This window comes from Esox lucius, chromosome 22 (assembly GCF_011004845.1).
Source record: "Esox lucius isolate fEsoLuc1 chromosome 22, fEsoLuc1.pri, whole genome shotgun sequence".
Classification (NCBI taxonomy): Eukaryota; Metazoa; Chordata; class Actinopteri; order Esociformes; family Esocidae; genus Esox; species Esox lucius.
In genome coordinates, this window is record NC_047590.1 from 21,061,811 (window position 1) to 21,087,408 (window position 25,598).

At 40.6% G+C, this 25,598-nt stretch overlaps 1 protein-coding gene across 7 annotated transcripts in view; it reads left to right on the top strand.

Moving 5' to 3' along the window:
* The window catches only part of LOC105019665 (neural cell adhesion molecule 2), a 436,025-nt gene that overhangs the window by 392,905 nt on the left and 17,522 nt on the right, over nucleotides 1–25,598 (top strand). For 5 of the 7 annotated variants that reach the window (XM_020042073.2, XM_020042077.2, XM_010886014.3 and 2 more), the window contains exons 14-15: nucleotides 6,397–6,571; nucleotides 24,979–25,186. In XM_020042073.2, coding sequence (XP_019897632.1) covers nucleotides 6,397–6,571; nucleotides 24,979–25,186 — 383 coding nt within the window. The remainder of the gene's footprint in view (nucleotides 1–6,396; nucleotides 6,572–24,978; nucleotides 25,187–25,598) is intronic. The other 2 variants (XM_020042074.2, XM_020042076.2) reach the window with 1 other exon arrangement.

The following is a 25,598-nucleotide window of genomic DNA, read 5'->3' on the forward strand; positions in this document are numbered from 1 at the left end:
GCAGTATGCGGTATTGTTTTGTGTGTGTGTGTGTGTGTGTGTGTGTGTGTGTGTGTGTGTGTGTGTGTGTGTGTGTGTGTGTGTGCACGCCAGTAGAGTAAATCTCATCTGCCTACAGAAACTGTGAGTGGGTGGCAGAATTCAGAATGTTCTGTGGGAGCATTGCTCTTATTTCCTAACCCCATGCTGACACACAGAAACACACAAACACACATACACACACTCAATGCCTAAAAAGAAACAAGTGCACACGTTTTGTTTATTCCTTTGTGCAGGACTGCTTTGAAGTACTTAGGTTTTCAGCAGTGAAACAATGGGGGGTAAATATATGTTATTTTGAAGAGACTAGCTGGTATATATATATTCTGTCTGTCTCAGACGCTACAAACTGATAAACAAGCTTGCAGATGTACTGTACATACAAATGTAATATATGTGTCCACAAACAAGCAAATTTATATTCATCTAGTCTCTCTCACATACAGTGGGGAGAACAAGTATTTGATACACTGCCGATTTTGCAGGTTTTCCCACTTACAAAGCACGTAGAGGTCTGTAATTTTTATCATAGGTACACATAGGACAAAAATCCTGAAAATCTCATTGTATGATTTTGAAACAATTAATCTGCATTTTATTGCATGACATAAGTATTTGATCACCTACCAACCAGTAAGAATTCCGGCTCTCACAGACCTGTTAGTTTTTCTTTAAGAAGCCCTCCTGTTCTCCACTCATTACCTGTATTAACTGCACCTGTTGGAACTCTTTACCTGTATAAAAGACACCTGTCCACACACTTGCAAGATCTTGGCCAACAACCTACTTCCCTCAGTAAGAGCATTGAAGATGCTCATGGCTGGATCTTCCAGCATGACAACGACCCGAAACACACAGCCTGGGCAACGAAGGAGTGGCTCCGTAAGAAGCGTAAGGAGCATCTCAAGGTCCTGGAGTGGCCTAGCCAGTCTCCAGACCTGAACCCAATAGAAAAGCTTTGGAGGGAGCTGAAAGTCCGTATTGCCCAGCGACAGCCCCAAAAACTGAAGGATCTTGAGAAGGTCTGTATGGAGGACTGGGTCAAAATCCCTGCTGCAGTGTGTGCAAACCTGGTCAAGAACTACAGGAAACATATGATCTCTGTAATTGCAAACAAAGGTTTCTGTACCAGATATTAAGTTCTGCTTTTCTGATGTATCAAATACTTATGTCATGCAAAAAAATGCTAATTAATTACTTAAAAATCATGCAATGTGATTTTCTGGATTTTTGTCACTCACAGTTGAAGAGAACCTATGATAAAAATTACAGACTTCTACATGCTTTGTAAGTGGGAAAACCTGCAATATCGGCACTGTATCAAATACTTGTTCTCCCCACTGTACACATAAACATGCATGCATGTAAATAGAGCCTTTTTTCCATGGGATTTCATGTAGCCAATGCTAACTCTACCGGATTAAAGTCTCACGTTAACACTAGGACCACCAAATGCCTACGGGAATTGACGTTTGAGTTTGTAATTAAAATAAAACAAACAAATGGAAAACTATTTAGAGACTATTAACCTGTTTTTTTTGCCCTGTTTTCCGGCTTAATCAGCCAACATCCCACGACACATAACGTTGGTACCCAGGCAGCCCAAATAGCATTAATCACCCCTCACTGAACGCATGACGTCAATGGATGAATGCACGATGCTCCCAAAATGAATGATGATATAGTCTTGGTTGAATTTGAATTTACGGATGAAATACAGAAGACGATTTCCATGACCATTCAACAATTTAATTAGGTTATTATTTAAACATAATACAAACGATATAGGCTATTTGACAATTCAACATATGTATCACGTTACCATTTTCAAATAGGAGATTAATCTTCTTGTGTAGGCTCATTCATCAAATGTCAACCTAAAATGTAAATCTCAATATTATTTTTAAGAAACAAATACCAAAACTTTTTTACCAGTAGCCAACTACCAACTGAAAAAAGCAGTGGGGATTTCTTTAAGACTGCAAGGGAAGCTCGGCTTCCCCTATAATGTCAAAAAACATAATGGTCAAATATGTACTATTGTGTAAACATTTTATTGACAAAAAATGCGTTAAAACACGTTCATCTCTTAAACTAGTTAGTCCAGAATCAGCTACAGGTCGGCTGACTCGATTTTCTTCTCATACAATCCTGCAGCGTCACAGTGCATTTCCCTGTTGAAGCCGAGCGTCCATTGACTTCAATGGGGCTGCTTAGAACAGTTTCTTTCAGTGCTCCGAAAGTAGACTGTGATTGGATAAATGCTGCGATTATGTCCCGCCCACGGATGCTCAGCCTCTCTGGGGGTGAATGAGGAGTGGGCTGGCCCAGACTCCGGGCTTCCGTGTGATGATTGGAGGATCTGACGATCTGTCAAACTGCCTCTCCTTTTGACTGACAGCGGTTTGTACTATAAGAAGTCACTGAAGCTATTTCGCACTCAGTCCCATCGCGGATTTCACAAGTGTATTCGAAAGACAAACTGCTGCAATATTTCTTGATATTTGTTTGGCGAAATTGCTAGCCGATTTGCATCATACATTTCACACAATTATAGGCTACACCACAATCCTTGTTTCAGTTTTACAAAGTTTAATATATATTTTTTAGATAGTTAGTTCATTCATTCATATACAGTAGTAGGCTAGGCTAGCGTCGTACGCGGGTGAAACTTCACACGATGGCAGACAGTGCTAATATTGTCGACCTGATTTCTCAGATCCCGGATAGAGCAGACAAATGCGGGTCTTTTGACAACTATCGCTAACAGTCCCTGACCAGCCATGGTAATAGCAAACAGCACCTGGTCTACTTGACAGACAAGCGGGGGGCTTTAGGGCCCTTGGCCATACTAATCAGGAATTTAAATGCAGATGCCCATTGGCGATTGCATGACTTAGAACAACCGCATGCTTAGTAACTAAGATGGACCAGCTGTTCACTGTGTTCCCCCAGGGATGAATGAGTTTGTGTTTTGTTTAAAATTCTAATGTTTTGTTGACTATTATCTTTTTACTTTTATCTTTTTTAGAAATGTGATGAAAGAAATAAAAAAATGATGTTTTATAAAAAAATTATTACCAACGATCACCAGAGAGAAAGAGAAATAAATCGCAGACACAACCTATCATTGCTCTTTGAATTTTCACTGCTTTTTTATTGAAGATTAAGATTCTACAAATGTATTGCGTTAAAACAAAACTAAATACTAAATAATTATTCACGAAACACTAAATAATTATTCATGAAATGAAATGCCACTGCGAGACACTACTGTAAGTTATACTCTGATCATCCTTTTACTATGTTAATTGAATTAAAACATTTTTAAATGTATCAGTGTATGTCACAGTGTGGGACCCAAGGAGCCTAGGCACTGGACAGTGCCTGGGTTTCCTAAGCTGAAAATCAAGGGTTTACTAAAAAAGGGTTTACTAAGCTGAAAAGCGTAATGCGTAATACAGCCAATGAAGGCTGAAACGGCTAGAACTGATACAAAGGAAGAAGGGCACTAGGCGAGAAAAACAACAAACACACATGGACAACTAGCAGACAATACTCCACCAGGACTCTGGCAAACACAAGGGCAGTTATAGGCTGTAGTAGTGAGGATCCGGTGTGTGTAATGATGGGAAGTCTGGGGTGATGTGATGAGGAACAGATGTGTGTAATAGTGGAGGTTCTGGAGTGTTCCATGAATGGACAGTGGTGGCTAATAGGCCGGTGACAGGGAGGAATGTAGTTGAGCTTCCCCAGAGGGAGGCGTGATTACAGGAGGCACTGTGACAGTGTAGGCTATTGTAAATCATCCTTTGATCATCCTTTTACTCTGCTAATCAAATTTACAAATAAAAGTAATTGAATAATACACTGTAATGTTTTTACATGAAGAGAGGCTACAATTTTATTCATTTGAATAGGCTGTAGCCTGTGTAATACATTCTTTGAAATTGTTTTGTTTATCAAGCAACCATGCTTCAAGCCTACATACGGGTATTCATGTGGATATCTTCTGATCGTCGCAAACTGGTTGATAATGTCTGTTATTTAAGTTGTACATCATCAAAATGAGATCAAAATGAAAATCATTTTGAATGATTGAAGTGTTGTGTAATTTTCATTTTGTACATTTATAGGGCCTAAAAAACTAATTAAAATACTATTGCCTGTGTTCTTAGAAATAATTGTTCTTCGTATTCTTTTTTAGTGGTATTTTTTCATATTATACGACCTTCAATACCAACACATTTTGTATTTTTTCAAAGTCATTAACCATTTAAAACAAACAAATATTGTAATTGTTAATTTTTTTGACTATTCTATATCGTTTGATAATGACTCAATAGATGAACTGATGCTCAGGCTGGATGGTGATGCTGCGGAGGAGAATGTGTATGCTAATAGGTACGATTCCTATGCTAATGACGAGAAACGGGGTTTGGCTCTGGCTGATACTGTTGGTCTGAAATGATTGGCTGTTCTAGAGTTAAGAGAAGGTCAGAGGCTCTCCGAAAGGTCCTTTGAAGGCCAAATTTGGAGGAATGGTCAGAAGAAAGTGTTCCCTCCACACCCGCTAATCCCGCCATCCAATCCTTTTTCACTCACTGTCACCCAGAGTCAGGCGGATACAGATGAGCGTGAACAAGCACACAGACATACACAGACATGCACGAACAAAGATGTATGAATCAACATGAAGAAGAGTGTGTCCTAGGGTTGTCCGGTGGTCTGAGCCGCTGCCTCTGGTGCACATGTACTACTGCATTGTCTGTTCAAATCTGTCTCTTTCAGTGAAAAGCACTCTTCACCACACACACCTAATAAAGCATAAAATATATTTTTGAAGAACAAATGACAACTCGCACACAGACGTTTCCATTAGAATAGACCAGGCCTTACCAACCCTGTTCCGGGAGCATTAACGTCCTGAAAGTTTTCTGACAACTGTAATTTGGCACACTTCATTCTAGTAATTAGCTGAATGAAAGACTGAAACAGGTCATTCTCAACTGGGTTGGAGAGAGACACTGGGAGAGTGACCCTATTCCAGGAATGGGGTTGGGCAGCTTTGAAATAGACACATGTCCACAAAGCATCTAACTGCTCTCTGGTGCTGGGTTGGTCTTAGCTTTGCTCCACCATGTTCCACTGACTATGACCCTGAAAAAAATCAACCATGGCCTGTTTTCACAAAGTCTTTTGCGTATTATTCAACCTCTTGCATTTTGACATTTTGGTGGAAGAAGCCTAGGAGGCTAAACGGTTGAATATGCATTTGGCATGCTGTCAAAGCACAGCCCTCACATTGTGACACTTCAATTTCCTCTACCCGGTTTTCCTATGACGAGATAAAAAGCTGATTTAAAGAAAGGAAACGAAAGGCAAGACCTGGGAGGAGGTGGTGAGGACAGAGGCGGTGGTGGGGGGACAGGGGAGGGGGAGAAGGATAGAGGTGAGGAACATAGGAGATTTTGAGGAGAATAAAGCAAAGGGAAGGAGGAGTGGATTGGGTGGGGCATACAGGAGACTGAGGTGGGTAGAGGGAAAATGAAAGAAGAGAATGAGTTGCTGGATAGAAGGTAAGAATGAAGTGGTGACCGGAACTGTTGTTTTCAATGCCCAAAAGTGAACTTGTCCTCCGTTGTTGGGAAAATAGAAAACCAAGCTGTGGATATGTGTTAGGGTAGCCCAGTTAATGCAATAAAAACCTTTTAACTCGATCAACGTACACAATGGCTCTATTACACCAATGTTTTCTGTCTCTTGCGGAAAATACCATTATCTCAGATTTTTCTGAGAAACACAATAAAGGTTACAAACATTCGCAATGTAATTACTTTGATCTATATTTAATGTGAATTTGATGAAGTGCACGCAAAGGCTGTAATTTAGCGAGTGTCCTTGGTGTCCAACTGTCATTGAATATTCCTCTCTCCCTCCCTGTCCATCTCTTTCCTCCCTCTCCCACTCTCACTGTCTCTCTCTCCCTCTCTCTCACCCTCTCTCCCTCCCTGTCCATCTCTTTCCTCCCTCTCCCACTCTCACTGTCTCTCTCTCCCTCTCTCTCACCCTCTCTCCCTCCCTCTCTCCCTCCCTCTCTCCCTCCCTGTCCATCTCTTTCCTCCCTCTCCCACTCTCACTGTCTCTCTCACCGTCTCTCTCGCCCTCTTCTCTTTCCCTCTCTCTCTCCCTGTCCATCTCTTTCCTCCCTCTCCCACACTCACCGTCTCTCTCTCCCTCTCTCTCTCCCTGTCCTTTTCTCTGTCTTTCTTAACCCTTCTCATCGCTCTCTCTCTTCCCCTCTTCCTCCCTCTCCCCATCTCGCTATCCTTCCGCCCACCTCTCCTCGCTCCCCAGGATAAGGAGGACCAGTGGATGACAAAGCTGGTGTCGGGACAGCATGACTTTGCTCTACTTCAGCCACTGCAGTGGAACACACGCTACGAGGTGGAGATCACGGCCCGCAACGTCAAGGGCCTCTCGGAGCCCACCTTCTACCAGTTCTTCATGCCCCAGAAACCCGACATCATAGGTACTCTCAGTTGTAGGCCCGTACACGCATGAACACACGCACACGCACAAGGTATGAGCACATACTCGAAAAAAATCCTTGTACTGTGGTTGTGTGGGCAAAGGGAGCTGGATCCAGTGAATAGAGTGGGCTGGTTTGATTAAGCCATGCTGTTTGAAGAGCATATCTGTCGGGGACTTTGGCAAGTCCATTGCTTAATGCTTGCATGAGGAATGACTTCTGAGGCCCACGGCAGGATGCTTATAATATTCAGCCTCCTCCCACCAGAGTTTTATATATGGCCACACACACACGGCTATTCATTAGAATATGTGTGTCCAAACTTATGACTGGTATTGTACATACATACACACGCATGCACACAGTCACAATGAGATTCATTTTCAGTGAGTCACCACATCTATGGATGCTCCTCCCCAGCATAGTCAGTTTCAGACTTGCACTAATCCATTAATTTTCAAGTCATTTCGGTTGCTGCTCAAGGACTGTTTGCCTCTGTCATTACTGGAACAGTTAAATCACCTTAGTGTGTGTGTGTGTCCTGCTCTTAAATGGAAAACAAAGCTGTGAACACAGTGCTTAAGCTGAGTCACTTCGATTGGCTGTCCTCTCTTGTTAGCGTACAGTGGTGCATGGTGGGAAACAAACCCTGATAAAGGGCGGTGGGGAAAAAAACCTTTTTCATTTGTCCCAGTTTATTTACAGGGGAGTTACTGAGAGCTTTAAAGATTCTGGTCTCAAATGAGCTAGTGTGGAGGGGCCCAAACAGACCACTGGCGATTGAGTCATAACAGCTGCCTGCAGTTGTCACAAATCACCTCCCACAGGGTCCATTAAGGAAGGTAAAACATTACAGGACAATCAGTTAGAAATGAACTATATAGAATAGATATGATTGTCAAATAGACTTGGGATTTGTGACGACACTACCTTAGATTTATACCTGCAACCTTATGCTTCACAGAACCCACCCAAGTCGGTTGGCATATTTCCCTGATATTCTGGCAACACCATTAAATTCCTATACCTGCGGTTTCTCTGATATGCCGTAAAACCTCCATGGAGCTATTTATCTACCTCTCTTGGTGTTTCATCTCCAAACAGTCCCTTTTTCCAATTCACCCTCTTTATGAATTATGCATTCCCTGGGTCTCAAATTGTCACTTTACTTTTTTTCGTCTCGCCTTTCTTTTCTTTCTCTCTCCTAGTTTGTCAATAAACTGCCACTACACCTCCCTTTTCCTTGACTCCTTCCCTTTTTTTCTGTCTATAAACTCCCCTTTTGGAAAATGTCATTGATTGCCACATTGCCCTTGGTTCCTTTTCAATTTACTCTCCTTCTCCCCATCCCTTCTTAAATCATAGCACTCGCTTTAGACCTCTTAAATCACTATGGAGTCTTCCCCCACTCCCACCTAAATTACCACCTCCTTTCTCGTCACCGGCATTTTGAATGATTTCCTTTCTGTTGGGTTTTCAGCATCCATCTTGGTTTTACATCTCCTGCATGTTTACCATATGGACTGATGAATGTGAACGGAACGGGACATTTTGTATGTTGACGAATATGTCTCTCCCTGTTTAAAGCTCCCGTAGGGAGGAGGCTCATTCTCTGGAAGAATTTCATAGACTGCCATGTCCAACAAAGATAGTGTGGGGGTTAAGTGGTTAAAAACTAACAGAACATGAAGGCCTGTAAACAATATTATTTTTATAATAACTTTAAACAATAGCTACAATACACAAGTTACTGATATGACATATCTATCTGCATTGTTATAATGTCCATTAATGTAGCTCCAGCTCTCATAAATGTCATTTTCTCAAAGGATAACATGGCAGTTTTATGTACACCCAAGTATCTATAAACCATTTGAAAAATATCCCCAAAAGCCTGTACATTAAATACAATGAATGCAATGTTTTAGTAATATACATTTTTTTTAATATTATACTTATACCTACCATTCAAAAGTTTGGGGTCAATTAGAAATGTCCTTGTTGTCCATGAAAATATAAATGAAATCAATTTGAATAGGAAATATAGCAACATGAATAGGAAATATAGTCATTGACAAGGTTAAAAATACTGTTTTTTAATAATAAATAATAATGTCCTTCAAACTTTGCTTTTTTCAAAGAATCTTCCATTTGCAGCAATTATTGCCTTGCAGACCTTTGGCATTCTAGTTTGTTGGAGAAATCTGAAGAGATTTCACCCCCTGCTTCCAGAACCACCACCCACAAGTTTGATTGGCTTGATGGGCACTTCTTACATACGGTCAAGCTTCTCCCACAACAGCTCAATAGGGTTGAGATCTGGTGAGATCTGTGTTTGCCATTCCATTATAGACAGAATACCAGCTGACAAAATATTTCCTGCATAGTCTGTGATTTGGGTCATTGTCCTGTTGTAGAAGGAAATTGGCATGTATTGTGTTGCAAAATGGATTGATAGCACCTTCCTTATTCAAGATCCCTTTTACCCTGTAAAAATCTCTGACTTTAACCCTACCAAAGCACCGCCAGACCAACGCATTGTCTCCACCATGCTTAACAGATGACATCAAGCACTCCTCTACCGTCTTTTCATTTGTTCGCGTCTCACAAATGTTCTTCTTTGTGATCCAAACACCGAAAACTTGATTTTTAACAGTCTTCCTCTGTCCAGTGTCTGTGTTCGTTTGCCCAGTCTGCTGGGAGGCACCAGGGCCTCCCACTCCTCTTTCTATTCTGGTTAGAGATAGTTTGTGCTGTTCTTTGAAGGGAGTATTAGTGTTGTACAAGTTCTTCAGTTTCTTGGCAATTTCTTGCATGGAATAGCATTTAGTTCTCAGAACAAGAATTGACATTTGGGTTTTAGTAGAAAGTTTTGTTTTTTGGCAATTTTTTGCCTGTAATTGAATCCACAATTGCTGATGCTCCAGAGACTCAGCTGGTCTATTTATTGCAGTTACATTTTTTTATAGGCACTGTTTTCAGCTGTGCTAACATAATTGCAGAATGGTTTTCTAATGATTAATTAACCATTTAAAATGATTAACTTGGATTAGCAAACACAACATGCCATTGCAACACAGGACTGATGGTTGCTGATAATGGGCCTCTGTACACTGTAGGAATACAGTGGGAATTTAATAAAGAACGTACCCGGTTGAAGTAAAGGTAGAGAATTCAATCACTTATTAAATAGTATCGCAGTAAGTGTCGTTTCTATGGTTGTTGTTAGGAAATAGCAAACCGCACTCATTTATACAGGGGTGTAACCACCCAGAATTCAAAAGAGTACTATAAACCCATTGGCTAATAACAGTTGCAAGCTTTGACAGACCGTGACTTCATGCGAACGATTACAAAACAAAGTTATGTTGTTATCTAAACACATTTAACTTAAAACAAAGCATACAATCACACAATATTCTCTCAAACCCTATGTAGATATGCCATAAAGAATCTGTCGTTTCCAGCTACAATAGTCATTTACAACATTAACAATGTTTACACTGTATTTCTGATCAATTTGCTGTTATTTAAAAAAAAATATTGGCTTTTCTTTGACCCCAAAGTGACCCCAACATTTGAAAGTAGTTTATAAAAATATGTAGGTAATAGTTTGGTTTGGCATCAAAAATATGTTAGGGAAACTGCTTAGAAATGCTGAGAGTGTTTACGTTTTCAACCATTCTTAGCCAATAATCTCTGGTGGGCACTCTGAAGGCGATTCTCAAAAAGGACAGAGCACATCAAATCACTATGATAGCAGTCGTGTGGTTGTCAGGCGTCTCATTTAGGCAGCCATTTTGAGTCATTTGAGCCGTGTGATTTAACGAGTGGCTGATTCTAGGCCCCATCTCTTTCCCTTCCTAAGGAACACTGTTATCTGGGCTTTACAGCAATAGCCGCACCGTCAAGCCCCAAATGGCCAGCTCCATTTCGTTCCACAACCCTGGCGGCCACGAGGGTACTTTACTCTTTAAAGGCATGTTTGGAGGTAACGCTCCATTTGAGCTCGCCATTTTGAAGGTGTGTGCATGTGACAGTAGTTGGGGCCATTTCATCCATCACTTTTGTGGAATTGTGAATGGGGTCTCACAGACAGTTAGGGAGAGAAAGTGTCTTGGTGTCTGAATGACCTTTGACTTAGTACAACTTATATACATGGAACACTGTTCAAGTATTGGGACAGCATATAAAAGGAAGTTTAGGGTCGGTTGAAGTTGGAGATATAAACTTATATTTCAGATCATTCGATTTTAAATGTGGAAACGCATCAAAATGTTGCTTGCATGGAATAGCAGGAAAATAGTGTATTAGAACATAGTGGCTTAGCTGTTTCTGGTTCAAATCTGGTTCAAATCCCTAAGCCGGAAACTTGAAAAGCACTGAACCCAAACTGCTTCTTTGGATGACCTTAATATGTATTTTTTAAAGTATTTTAAAACCACATTATTATGACGTGACGGAAGACATAAGCAGCAATTTAAGCTCTTCAGAATCACTCTACTTTCATTATTGATAGTCCTCTAAGGTTTTTCCATTTCCTGATTATTGAAGTGTATTTCAGCCATGTTAAGGCTCTTTAATTCGGTCTCAGTAATGGCAGAGAAACAGACTCTTAATTCCTCTCATTTCTTAAATAAGAGGAGCTGGAGTGGTTCTGCTGATTTTCTTCCAAGGCTTTCTTTAATGGAGTAGCAATAATTCTTCATAGCAAAGAACTTGAAATACCCTTAAGTATGGATAAGATGGCGCTTACACACACACCCACTCACAATGACGATGTTTATCCCTGAGATGCATTAGCACCCACAAGCTTCCGCCCAATCAATGGCTTCCATTCAGTCATCGTTAAGCGAATGACTACTACTCAGATCTAATCAAGTGCAACTCAATCAGCGCTCAGGCCTAATGAGTCAATGCCAGACATAAGATGACTTCCACTTCAAGAGAGATAGATATACAGTACACAATGTCCAGCATTACAGGCTAGCAGATTAAGCTGCTAATGGGCTAATAAATCAGCTGCCAATTACAGGTACTTTCTAGATGGATAACAAAGAATAAGCAGACAGTGTAATTGATACACATCGCCATCCATTTGATGGGATGGAGACTACAGGACCAGAAAGATGTGCAATTAGCATGCTTTTGAGATAATTAGCAAACACTAACATTGTCCATTCCACCCCTTTTTACTGAGTCGATTGTCATTGCAAGGATTCTTTTAGCAGGATAAAATCAAAAGCTATAAGGTGTTGAGTTCTATTCCCACACTGGGCCTCTGGAATTGATATGGTCCCTGCAATTCTCAAAGGCTTCAAACGACTTAACTCGGCCCTGCAAAATGAAGTCGAGTTGTGTTTTGAAGCCGAGCCCAGCTGTAACTTTAATACGTTTGGCGGAATGGATTGGAATGAATTTCCGAACACACGAAAGGTGGGCAGCTCGTGCAGCAAACCCCAGAGGCACTTAATAGCAGAACAAAACTTTTCCTTGTTCCTCCTTTTTTTCCTTTCTTCTCATTGTTTTTTTTTTTTTCTGTTGAGAGTTCAAGCTACCCTGAGACCTTGAGATGTGCCACATCGACATTGGGCATGCAGTGCACGGAAACCTTATTACGCCAGCTATCATCGTTTGAACATTGCATGGCGCCTAATAGACATTTACAGCATGTCTCTGTCAAGATTTGAATTACATTCACTTGGCGAGGATTATTTTTCATTTCACCTTATTGCTCTGGAAATTGGAAATCGGAGGTGTGAATAGTTGAAAAGCGTTGTGTATTTCCCTCTGGCTTCCTTCCTTGGTCCCTCCTGTTCATTTAAAATCTGTTACTTCTTGTCCTTTGATTCCCTCCAATAATGCAGAGATCAAACCAGGCTCATAATGGAATGCAAGGCAAACAACATATGAGCTAGCACTTCAAGAAAGATATGCTTTGGAGAGTATGTGCTACTGTGTGGAAAAGCAAATCTGTTAATGTGCTCTGTCCCTTGGGATGTTACCTTTTGAATGCTGATCAAACTCTCTTCCTATACTTTGACATCATTTTCTTTAGATTTTTGTGGTCCTAGGTCATTGAATTTGAGCAGCAGTGAGCTAAAGGCGTCAGAGTGCAGGGCAAGTAACCTAAAAGTTGCTGGTTTGAGTCCAAGGTGAAAAATCAGTTGCTGTGTCCTTGAGCAAGGAACTTAACAGTGGGGAGAACAAGTATTTGATACACTGCCGATTTTGCAGGTTTTCCCACTTACAAAGCATGTAGAAGTCTGTCATTGTTATCATAGGTACTCTTCAACTGTGAGAGACCGAATCTAAAACAAAAATCCAGAAAATCACATTGTATGATTTTTAAGTCATTAATTTGCTTTTTATTGCATGACATAATTATTTGATACATCAGAAAAGCAGAACTTAATATTTGGTACAGAAACCTTTGTTTGCAATTACAGAGATCATACGTTTCCTGTAGTTCTTGACCAGGTTTGCACACACTGCAGCAGGGATTTTGGCCCACTCCTCCATACAGACCTTCTCCAGATCCAGCTGTCGCTGGGCAATACGGACTTTCAGCTCCTTCCAAAGATTTTCTATTGGGTTCAGGTCTGTAGACTGGCTAGGCCACTCCAGGACCTTGAGATGCTTCTTACAGAGCCACTGCTTAGTTGCCCTGGCTGTGTGTTTCGGGTCGTTGTCATGCTGGAAGACCCAGCCACGACCCATCTTCAATGCTCTTACTGAGGGAAGGAGGTTGTTGGCCAAGATCTTGCGATACATGGCCCCATCCATCCTCCCCTCAATACAGTGCAGTCATCCTGTCCCCTTTGCAGAAAAGCATCCCCAAAGTATGATGTTTCCACCTCCTTGCTTCACGGTTGGGATGGTGTTCTTGGGGTGATACTCATCCTTCTTCTTCCTCCAAACACAGCGAGTGGAGTTTAGACCAAAAAGCTCTATTTTTGTCCCATCAGACCACAAGACCTTCTCCGAATCCTCCTCTGGATCAATCCAGATGGTCATTGGCAAACTTCAGATGGGCCTGGACATGTGCTGGCTTGAGCAGGGGGACCTTGCGTGCGCTGCAGGATTTTAATCCATGACGGCGTAGTGTGTTACTAATGGTTTTCTTTGAGACTGTGGTCCCAGCTCTCTTCAGGTCATTGACCAGGTCCTGCCGTGTAGTTCTGGGCTGATCCCTCACCTTCCTCATGATCATTGATGCCCCACGAGGTGAGATCTTGCATGGAGCCCCAGACCGAGGGAGACTGACCATCATCTTGAACTTCTTCCATTTTCTAATGTTGCCTTTTCGCCAAGCTGCTTGCCTTTTGTCCTTTAGCACATCCCAGCCTTGTGCAGGTCTACAATTTTATACCTGATGTCCTTACACAGCTCTCTGGTCTTGGCCATTGTGGAGAGGTTGGAGTCTGTTTGATTGAGTGTGTAGACAGGTGTATTTTATACAGGTAACGAGTTCAAACAGGTGCAGTTAATACAGGTAATGGGCTTCTTAAAGAAAAACGAACAGGTCTGTGAGAGCCAGAATTCTTACTGGTTGGTAGGTGATCAAATACTTATGTCATGAAATAAAATGCAAATTAATTATTTAAAAATCATACAATGTGATTTTCTGGATTTTTGTTTTAGATTCCGTCTCTCACAGTTGAAGTACCTATGATAAAAATTACAGAACTCTACATGCTTTGTAGGTAGGAAAACCTGCAAAATCGGCAGTGTATCAAATACTTGTTCTCCCCATTGTAACCCTAAAAGCTCATGTAAGCTTTTCTGGATAAGAGTGTTTGCACCTAGTCATTGACATTGGACGTTATAATGACAATGTTTCTGTTTACTCCACTGCAGGGGCGATTCTAGGGTCAGAGCTTTAGGGGTGCTGAGCACCCAATGAGCCCCACTGCCACCACCCACCCTCTTTTCACACAAAAACAAAAAATATGTCTATTGAAAAATAACTTTATCATTTTAACATTGGTTTTTACTAACTCCAAAATCCAGAAATGTATTTCTTTTTTTTTTTACCTTTTCAGAGCACCAGCTTAATTGTGAGAGTTCACACAGACAGCCCCCTGTAACAAACACAAAACCTTCTTCACTCAGCTGGTTTTCCGGATCGTTAACTCCTTGTGCCTCCTTTTGTATCAACATTCATCAGATTGGTTAGATTGGATTCAACTTTATTTTTATTGAACAAACAGGTACTTGGACAACAGAATGTAATTCATCTTCTGTAAATTATTAACAAATGGCCATCTCTAACATATCTGGTTGCACGCCTGTCTGAACTTTCATAAACCAATATAAGTCATCAATAAATAATAATAAAACAAGCTTCACATCAAGAGCAAAGAAAAAAAAGGTAAAACCAAAAAGTCAAAAATATCCAGATTATTTACAGAGGTCTTGAAGTACTTCCCCTGAATCCCCATTTGGCTCTACTTTGAGAGAGTTCATCTATGTCGCTGCACTTTGAGGGTGGCAAACCAGTCAATGACCCTTTGGTGTTAAATTTTTTCAAGCAACTCCTTCTCAATAGACATCACAGCTAGGTGCTGGAGTCTGCTTTGGCCTGTGGTCCTCCTGAGCCATGTATGGAGCCGACGCAAGGCACTAAAAACCGCTCACATGTACAGCTGCTAACTGGTATTATCAAGGCAACCTGCATAGCATATATCAGTGAAGGGAACATTTCCAAATCTAGGAGTTTGTACACTGCTAGCATGTCCTGAACTGTACCAGCCTCACTCTTGCGCTTCAGAAAGTTTTTTGCAGAAAAACATTAAACTTTCTTTTATTGTCTAGTTTGATAGTCAGCCACAACTGAAAAACAACAGATATAAATCTAGGAATAAATAACAATTCATTTAAAAAGCCACAGTGAATGTTTTAACACATACTGGTGGTATACAGTGATGTTTGTTTTCACTCTGGTCCAAAGGCCAGGGCTTCATGTTTCCATGACTGACCAGAAAAGACGCACGTGATGTCATGTTTACATGACTCCTGATTGTTAAAATGAGTATCAAATTAACGATAAACTTTAACAACAGAGACACACGTACGCACTACACAGGTACGCAGTTTATTTGTCGCGCTGCTGTTTTTGTTATACGCTCTTGCAGTTAATGAACAGAACTACATGCGTCTTGCGGAAGAACATTGTAACCGGCGCTACTTCTCTCCGTTTATTACTATGGACGAGTCACCCAGGTCCTGTGCAACTCCACAGCGGGGGCGAACCGCTGGACTAAAATAGTCCGAAAATAAACACATATTATAGGTGTACCTTGATTCAGGATACTGACTCCAGTACTCACCGATATGGTTTCGGAATCGGAACAACTCTAGGTAAAAGGAAATAAGTGTGAGACACAGCTTAGGAGCAACTTAGTTGATTCACAACACGACATAACGGGTTCTCACTCTGCGCGTGTTTCGCGCTGGATGACGATCGTGCTGAGCGGTGCAGGTACAGAGGAGAAATAGAAGAAGAGAAGAGGATGACACCATTTGCTAAGCGGGGATGTTTTCATTTTAATCCTTAACACATACATTTTAAACCACAAACTACGGAGTATGTTTTGGACATTATTTAACCTTGTCAAAGACAAACAAAAATTTTACTCCAAAATTGCTGAAGCACCCCTAAAAAGATGCTAGCCTCGCCCACGCTCCACTGTTCACTACACTGGCTTTCAGTCAAAGCTTGCATCCACTACAAGATCACGGTGCTTTCCTACACTGGAACTGCCAATGGTACTAGAAGTTTGCAGAATACCTACTATGTACCAAATTCCTATAAAGTCCTTGAACCAAATTCCTAAAATGGCCAATGGGACTGTAATGGGACTGGACAACATACAGTTAGGTCTGGAAATAATTGGACACTGACACAAGTTTTGTAATTTTGCTTGTTTACCAAAATATATCGAAGTTACAGTTGAATAATGAATGTGAGCTTAAAGGGCAGTCTCTCAGCATTAATTTGAGGGTGTTCACATCCAAATTGGAAGAAGGGTTTTGGAATTACAGCTCTTTAATATGAAGGACCAAAATTAATTGGACAATGGGCTCCCTGCACAACCATTTCCGCATTTTCCTTAATACTGCTCCTGATTTCTGGTTGTCCTGCTCTGTTATTAAAATAATGGTGCTAAAATGAACAATGTTAATCGTTAATAGATGATTTTCAAGGCTCCAGCTAGCAAGTTGGAGAAAGGATTTAAGATGTATTTAACAACATACATAAATGATTACGAAGGTACTCATTTTCATGAAATGACGTCCAGTGAAGCTGGTTCGGAGACAGCACAGTAGTCATGATCCAGACTAATTATGTATCTCAAATTGCATTCTACAAGTACGTACTTCGCGGATGATGTTTAGTATATAGTAAGCTAGTATGCCAGTATTGGGACCGATTGGGACATACTATCTCATCATACAATTGCATCATTAGATCATTTTGTTACACATTAATGTCATGCCAAGTTTGAATATTTAGCTAGACACCATTAAGCATTGTTACTCTGACTAACGTTTCTTATGAAGTTTAATGGCTTAAAAGCCAGTAATTGGCCTACTAGTATCTTACTACTGGAATAGTCATAAGAATTGAGCAAATACAAGCGAGACTGAAGACAAACTTTACACTGCCAAAGCAATTTCATTTGATGCCACAACAGCATAAATGTTTCCTTCATTCGTCAATGACATTGATACAATAACTGTCAATCTAGGTGACGATAACTGACTTATTCGTCAAGGGAAAAGATGAGAGAATCGTGGAAACCCCTCCTCATTTACTGCGCAAATATTGGAGGTGTGCTATTAGGTGTGCTAAATTAGAGTTGGAGAGTAGATCTCCAGGAACAGGGTTGGTTCAGCACTGACCTAGCTGGTCTTTGGTTAAATGCCTGCTGCATACTTTAGATTGGACTGTAATATAGTGAAGTGGTCCCGGAGTATTTACCGATATACCGGTATTGATGATAACCGTGATATAAAAAAATGTAATATTGATATCATGTTAATAATACACATATGATAATATCGTATTCACTAGGCGAGACTGAAGTTGTATTTTTCCAATAACCCCTGTTGGTTTTTTGGTATCTTATTCATGTCACTTGTAGACAAACGATACAAATGCTTAAACAAGCACACTGGACCTATGCACTGGCGTTGAAATCAACTCGTTAGCCTCATTAGAACCCCCGTGAGATTTTCGCATAAACACAGTTTTAGTAGCCCATTCACGTGGAAAAAAGGACATTGTATTTTTTCAAATACTCCTCTCCGTTTTTCCATACTTTATTCATGTCACCTTGCTTAAACAAGTAGACTGGACCTATGCAATGTCGTAAAATCAACTTGTTAGCCCCACTAGAACCCTGAGGAGAGATATGCCTATTCGCATGGATTTTTTTTTTTTTCTCTCTCGGTTTTTCCATAGCTTATTCATGGACAAACGAGCATTTGCCTAAACAACAGGTGTGGACCTATACACTAGTGTTTGAATTAACACCTTTTCGTAGCCTATTCACTAGGTGAAAATGTTTTGTATTTTTCCAAAAACTCCTCTCGGTGTTAAGCCTTGTGGATCTTTTGTTTATCAGTTCATCTGGTTGCCTTTTCACTAACCATTAAGTGTAATTGTTCATTTTGTACGCTTTAATTTTTTTATTTGTATAGTTATGGTTACAGACTCACTCCACCTCCATGCACTCGTATTTGAGTGTAATTAATTTGCCAAAAAAGATAAATAAAACACATTAAACAAAGTTCAAGATGAATTTGACTGATAGCAAACCTACTTTTTTTATATAGATACCACAAATTATTTTGGCCACGATAATCTTGTAGTGAAAATCTGATATTGTGATAGCCCTAGTTTGCACTAATCACTGCTTTTTCAGCTCCACGTCAAGCAGGAACTTATGCATTCTAATAACCCCACTGAATTTAGTAGATGCGGTGCACAGAGGTACAGAGCAATGTTCTAAATATTTCTTTAATTGTTTTAAAAAAAAATATGGTCTTAAATATATTTTTCAGAGTCTCAATCATGTTTATTTATCTAGCTAAACGTGCGCCGTCAGACTAATGTATACAACTAACGCACGCCGGAATCAGGTGAAGCAGTATTATTGTAAAAGTGAAGTACGTCACCACTCAGAGTGCAAGTAGCCCATTGACTCAAAAGCTGTTTCATGGACAGGTGTGGGCTATTCCTTTGTTATTTCTTCATCAATTAAGCAGGTAAAAGTTCTGGAGTTGATTCCAGGTGTGGCATTCACATTTGTAAGCTGTTGCTGTGAACCCACAACATGCGGTCAAAGGAGCTCTCAATCCAAGTGAAACAGGGCATTTTTAGGCTGCAAAATAAAAATCCATCTGAGAGATTGCAGGAACATTAGGAGTGACCAAATCAACAGTTTGGTACATTCTCAGAAAAAAAGAACACACTGGTAAGCTCTGCAACACAAAAAGGTCTGGACAACCACGGAAGAAAACAGTGGGGGATGATTGTAGGATCCTTTCCATGGTAAAGAAAAACCCCATCACAACATCCAGCCAAGTGAAGAACACACTCCAGGAGGTGGGCATATCATTAACCAAGTCTACAATAAAGAGGACTTCTCAAGAGCAAATACAGAGGGTTCACCACAAGGTGCAAACCATTCATAAGCCTCAAGAATAGAAAGGCCAGATTAGACTTTGCCAAAAAACATCTAAAAGAAATAGCCCAGTTCTGGAACAGCATTCTTTGCATTCATACACATTATTTGCAAAACACAATGGAGGTAGTGTGATGGCATGGTCATGCATGGCTTCCAATGGCACTGGGTCACTAGTGTTTATTGATGTTGTGACAGAAGACAAAAGCAGACAGATGAAATCTGTAGTGTATATTGTCTGTTCAGATTCAGCCAAATTCAGCGAAGTTGATTGAACGGCGCTTCACTTTACAGATGGACATGGACCCAAACCATACTGTGAAAGCAACCCATGAGCAATGGCTCAGTCAATCACCTGATCACAACCCTATCAAGCATGCATTTCACTTATTGAAGACAAGATTTAAGACAAACAAGCAACAACTGAAGACAGCTGCAGTGAAGGCCTGGCAAAGCATCATAAAGGTAGAAACCCAGCGTTTGATGGTGTCCATGCATTCCAGACTTCAAGCAGTCATTTCCTGCAAAGGATTCTCGAATGAAAATTTTATTTATGATTTCTCCAATCACATTTGAGTCACTGTAATTGGACATGTTTGCAATTCCTAAAAATTTCATACAATATTTTTGTTCAACCCCTTGAATTAAAGCTGAAAGTCTGCACTTCAGTTGCATCTCATTTGTTTAATTTCAAGTCCATTGTAGTGGCGTACAGAGCCTAAATTATGAAAATTGTATCAGTGTCTAAATATGTCTGGACCTAAATATATGAAATGATTAAATGGAAATATTTTATTGTTCCTTGAAAGTATATGCCCATATTGAATTTTTATGCCAACAACATGTTTAAAAAAAGCTGGGACAGGGGAATAAAAAAACTGGAACATTTGTGTAATACAAAAAAATAACCTGGTGGAACATCTTACAAATAAATAGGTTAATTGGTTCAGGGCAGTAGCAATCATGGGTATGAAAAGAGCATCCCAGACAGGATGAGTTTCAGAAGTGAAGATGGGGAGGGATTCATCACTCTGTAAAACACGGCTTGGGCTCAGGAACACTTCCAAAAATCATTGTCTGTAATTTAAGATGGACTAAGGCGAAGAGGAAAACTGTCCTGTGGTCTGACAAATCAAAATGTGAAATTATTTTTGGGAATCATGGACGCCGTGTCCTTCGGGCTAAAAAGCAAAAGGACCATCTGGCTTGTTATCAGTGTACATTTCAAAAGCCAACATCTGTGATGGTAGGGGGGGGGGGTGCATTAGTGCCCATGGCATGGGTGACTTGCACATCTGTGAAGGCACCATTAATGCTGAATAATACACTCACCTAAAGGATTATTAGGAACACCTGTTCAATTTCTCATTAATGCAATTATCTAATCAACCAATCACATGGCAGTTGCTTCAATGCATTTAGGGGTGTGGTCCTGGTCAAGACAATCTCCTGAACTCCAAACTGAATGTCAGAATGGGAAAGAAAGGTGATTTAAGCAATTTTGAGCGTGGCATGGTTGTTGGTGCCAGATGGGCCGGTCTGAGTATTTCACAAACTGCTCAGTTACTGGGATTTTCACGCACAACCATTTCTAGGGTTTGCAAAGAATGGTGTGAAAAGGGAAAAACATCCAGTATGCGGCAGTCCTGTGGGCGAAAATGCCTTGTTGATGCTAGAGGTCAGAGGAGAATGGGCCGACTGATACAAGCTGATAGAAGAGCAACTTTGACTGAAATAACCGCTCGTTATAACCGAGGTATGCAGCAAAGCATTTGTGAATCCACAACACGCACAACCTTGAGGCGGATGGGCTACAACAGCAGAAGACCCCACCGGGTACCATTCATCTCCACTACAAATAGGAAAAATAGGCTACAATTTGCATGAGCTCACCAACATTGGACAGTTGAAGACTGGAAGAATGTTGCCTGGTCTGAGACATTCAGATGGTAGAGTCAGAATTTGGCGTAAACAGAATGAGAACATGGATCCATCATGCCTTGTTACCACTGTGCAGGCTGGTGGTGGTGGTGGTGTAATGGTGTGGGGGATGTTTTCTTGGCACACTTTAGGCCACTTAGTGCCAATTGGGCATCGTTTAAATTCCACGGCCTACCTGAGCATTGTTTCTGACCATGTCCATCCCTTTATGACCACCATGTACCCATCCTCTGATGGCTAATTCCAGCAGGATAATGCACCATGTCACAAAGCTCGAATGATTTTAAATTGGTTTCTTGAACATGACAGTTCACTGTACTGAAATGGCCCCCACAGTCACCAGATCTCAACCCAACAGAGCATCTTTGAGATGTGGTGGAACGGGAGCTTTGTGCCCTGGATGTGCATCCCACAAATCTCCATCAACTGCAAGATGCTATCCTATCAATATGGGCCAACATTTCTAAAGAATGCTTTCAGCACCTTGTTAAATCAATGCCACGCAGAATTAAGGCAGTTCTGAAGGCGAAAGGGGGTCAAACACAGTATTAGTATGGTGTTCCTAATAATCCTTTAGGTGAGTGTATATACAAGTTTTGGAGGAACATATGCTGGCATCAAGACAATGTCTTTTTTAAGGAAAGCCTTGCTTATTTTAGCAAGACAATGCCAAGCCACATTCTACATGTATTACAACAGCATGACGTCTTGTTAAAAGAAGTCTTGTTAAAAGAAGAGATGCAACACAGTAAATAACATGCCCCTGACCCAACTTTTATGAAATGTGATTTTTCTAAAAACAATAAATTTCTCTGGTTCAACATTTGATATGTTGCCTTCGTATTATTTAAATCAATCTTAAAGAAATGAATTTTATGTCTTAGACCAGACTTAATCTTTACCTACAAAACCATACCTAAGAAGAATGAAAGGACTGTTTAGCTAAGTAACAGCAAATTACCTGCTAAACAAAGGAAGATCTCTACAGTGGATGACCAAAGAATACTCTCCATTATGAAGAAAAGAAAATTCAAAGAAAGGTCCGACAGGAGTGGAGTGGATATGTCAGACACTACCATTTGCAGAGCACTTCAACACTAGAATTACAGTGGCTGGACTATAAGGTGCAAAATCATTACCAAAACGATCCGGAAGAGTTCTGGGAAAATGTATTGTGGACAGATAAGTAAAAGATTAACCTGTACCAGACTGGTAAGGAACTTGTGTGGAAAGTAAGGAACTAGCATTTCAGTTTTACCTTGGAATGTGAAGTGGTGTTGTATGGCTGCCTCTGGAAATGTCTTAATTGTCTTCACTTATGATGTAACTGATGATGTAGCAGTAGGATGACTGCCAAAGTGTACAGAAACATTTTCTGCTCAGATCCAAACAAATGCCTTAATGTCATTGGACAGCACTTTGCATTGCAGCAGAAACAATGAACCCCAACATAGTCCTCGAGCAAACAAGCAGTTTCTTTAGGGTCGAACATGGCTCCAAAATGTTCTTGAATGGCCAAGTCAATCGCCCGATTGACTGACATTTCAAAAGTTTCAGACACTAACAGAAGATGAATTCAGATGGGTTACGTGCCTCAGCAAACAAAGGGTAGGAGGGGTGTTCAACAACTTTGACAAACATTCAACAAAAATACTTGCCATGGAAAGCTACCAAGAGGCCTAGTACAGGGCAAGGAGTAGTTGGATCACTCAAATAAAAAAGGCAGGAATCAGTCCCTGTGTCGATTTATATTAATTCATAAAAGTGACAGACGTTTCGACACCCAGCTGGCGTCTTCTTCTATTTATAGCCTAGTGGCCTTATGAGTCAATGCATTGAATCAAAGTATATAAACATGGATACGAATGCATATCACTACAGACAAAAAAACACACAAAAACATTCAACTCACACAGTTGACCCAAAAATGAAAAAAATCATCATTCAGTCCCCTTGGGTTGCCAAAATGCTTCCCTCTGTTACAATTTGCCTACAATGTCACCGTCCCTTTTTGAGATGCAGACATATTCTATAGGCAGGAACTGAAGATGGTTGCAGTACAAGCCATTGCAGAGCATCACCAGGAAACATACCCAGCATTTGTTGATGTCTATGGGCCATAGACTTGAAGCTGTCATTCAATGCAAAGGATATGCAACCGAGTGCTAAATATGATGACTTAAGGTTGTTAATTTGCACAATTGTTTTTGGTCTAATAAAATGGGGGGCTTTGTGTAAAAAGGACTATCATTCCAACATGGATCAAGTTTTTTTCATGTGAATACCCACAAATTAAACTTGACAGTCTACACTTTAACCTCCAATGTTGTGGATTTGATGAAAATAACAAAACTTGTTTCACTGTCCAAATACTTATGGACTCCACAATAGGTGTAAAGGTATATATGTACAATCCACTGTTTGCCATGGAATAACAGTTTTTATTATTATTTGATTAGAAAAAGGGGCCAAGGGAAAATCCATCAATTTGTTTTTATTCTGTTTAGGTTTTATGTATTTCGTATTTTTCTTTATATAACACAGCCTCTTTCATGTGATTATTTTGTTCAGATGATATTATTTCATGCAGTTCAACTCGTGTTGAACTATATATTAGCTTTTTTACTAGCAATGTTAAATTGATGTCAATTATTGACAAGATCGTCAAGGCCTTTCCTCTGCTGCTAAATAAAAATGGCTTCACATAGGAATGTCTATAAAATTCCGGAAATGAATGTACATCTATTATTTCACATAGCTTTTTCCCTGACCAACCTTCAGCGAGACATTCAAAGCAGTTATCAGTAATCCAAACACTTACTATTTCATACAAAAACAATTTCAGTGTTGCATTAAAATATTAAACATAGACAATTGAACCCTGTATGCATTTATTTCCTTCCCCTGAGATTAAAAGTGTTATGACATTGTGACTTTGATGAGAAAAGGTGAATAAGGTAACAAACAAAAAATCCCCTTGAGGAGTACCTGCAAAACTATACATAGGCATACTGGTTGGAGAACGATTCTATATATGGTGCACTACTTTTCAACAGAACCCTATAAGGCCTGGTCTAAAAAAGTGCACTATAAAGGGATTAGGTTGTCATTTGGGATGTAGGATAAGACTCTTCACGGGAGACAGGAAAGTGGTTACTATCTACTAAGCTCTGCCTTATCTGCCTTCAAATGAATTCCGATAAACTCGCCAATGCCGAGACGGAGAGCGCCGTGGCAGAGGGGAAATATTGATCCAATCCAAGAGGTTTGCTGCTGAATCACGTCCCATGATGCAACATAAAGAAAACAGCTACTTTAATTAAAATTTCTAGGCACAAGGTTCTCCCTCTCTCTCTCACTCTTCCCCTTCTTTCTCTCTCGTGCCATTCTTTGTGCTAAGCTGCTCTGACGCTGCTTTCCACTGATTGTTCAAATTGTGCAGTAGTAAATATTAACAGAATTCGAGCATCAATGTGATTCGTGTCCTGTGTCTGTCTGAGTTCTCAGTGTTTGCAGGTTTCTGTGTGTGTGCTTTCTTTCTGTTTGGCAAAGACAGTGTCTCTGTGACTTAAGTAACTCTGTGATTGAATGTGCTCTCCAGTCTTAGCAGACTCCCTGTTCAGCAGGCCGGGGTCAGCCTGGGGGTTGTAGTGTGTCTGGGCACTGGTAATATCACTGTAATATATTTTGGATGCTGACGTGACCCTTTGAGTGACTGTAGTCTCTTTTTCTCTCTCTAACTCTCCGTCTCCTTTTCCTCCCTCCGTCCAGCAGACTCCCTATTCAGTGGCCTGGGCCTGGGGCCCGTGGTGGGCCTTGGTCTGGCCGGCCTGCTCCTGGTCCTCGTGGTGGTGGATGTCAGCTGCTACTTCCTGCGTCAGTGCGGCCTGCTCATGTGCATCACACGCAAGATCTGCAGCAAGAAGACAACCACCAGTGGAAAGAGCAAGGAGATGGAGGAGGGCAAGGCTGCTTACCTGTGAGTTGGCATTTGAACTGTGAAAGTCCGACTTTGTGTCACAGAAAGTGCGGCATGAACGATTTTGGTGGTTAATTGCGAGCAGATGTTTACCTGTCCACTTGCTCATTCTCTCACTTCTTTACTCACTCATTCATTAACTTGCTCCCTTATTTGCTTGCTCACTCACTCATTGGTTGAATGCCAATAGTCCATATGAGACCGACTCACTTTTACTCGCTCAGTTGATTCATGATTTTGGATGCGACAGACATTGTACATATGTCATTAAAGTGAACACCTGATTGATCCATCAAGCCAAGATTTCTTTCGCTTATCATTCTCACAAAAAGTCTAACCACCTTGTTTAAGGCATTGATCCTTGTGTATGTTGGGGAAATATCCACTCAGCAAGAGCATAACACAAATATTC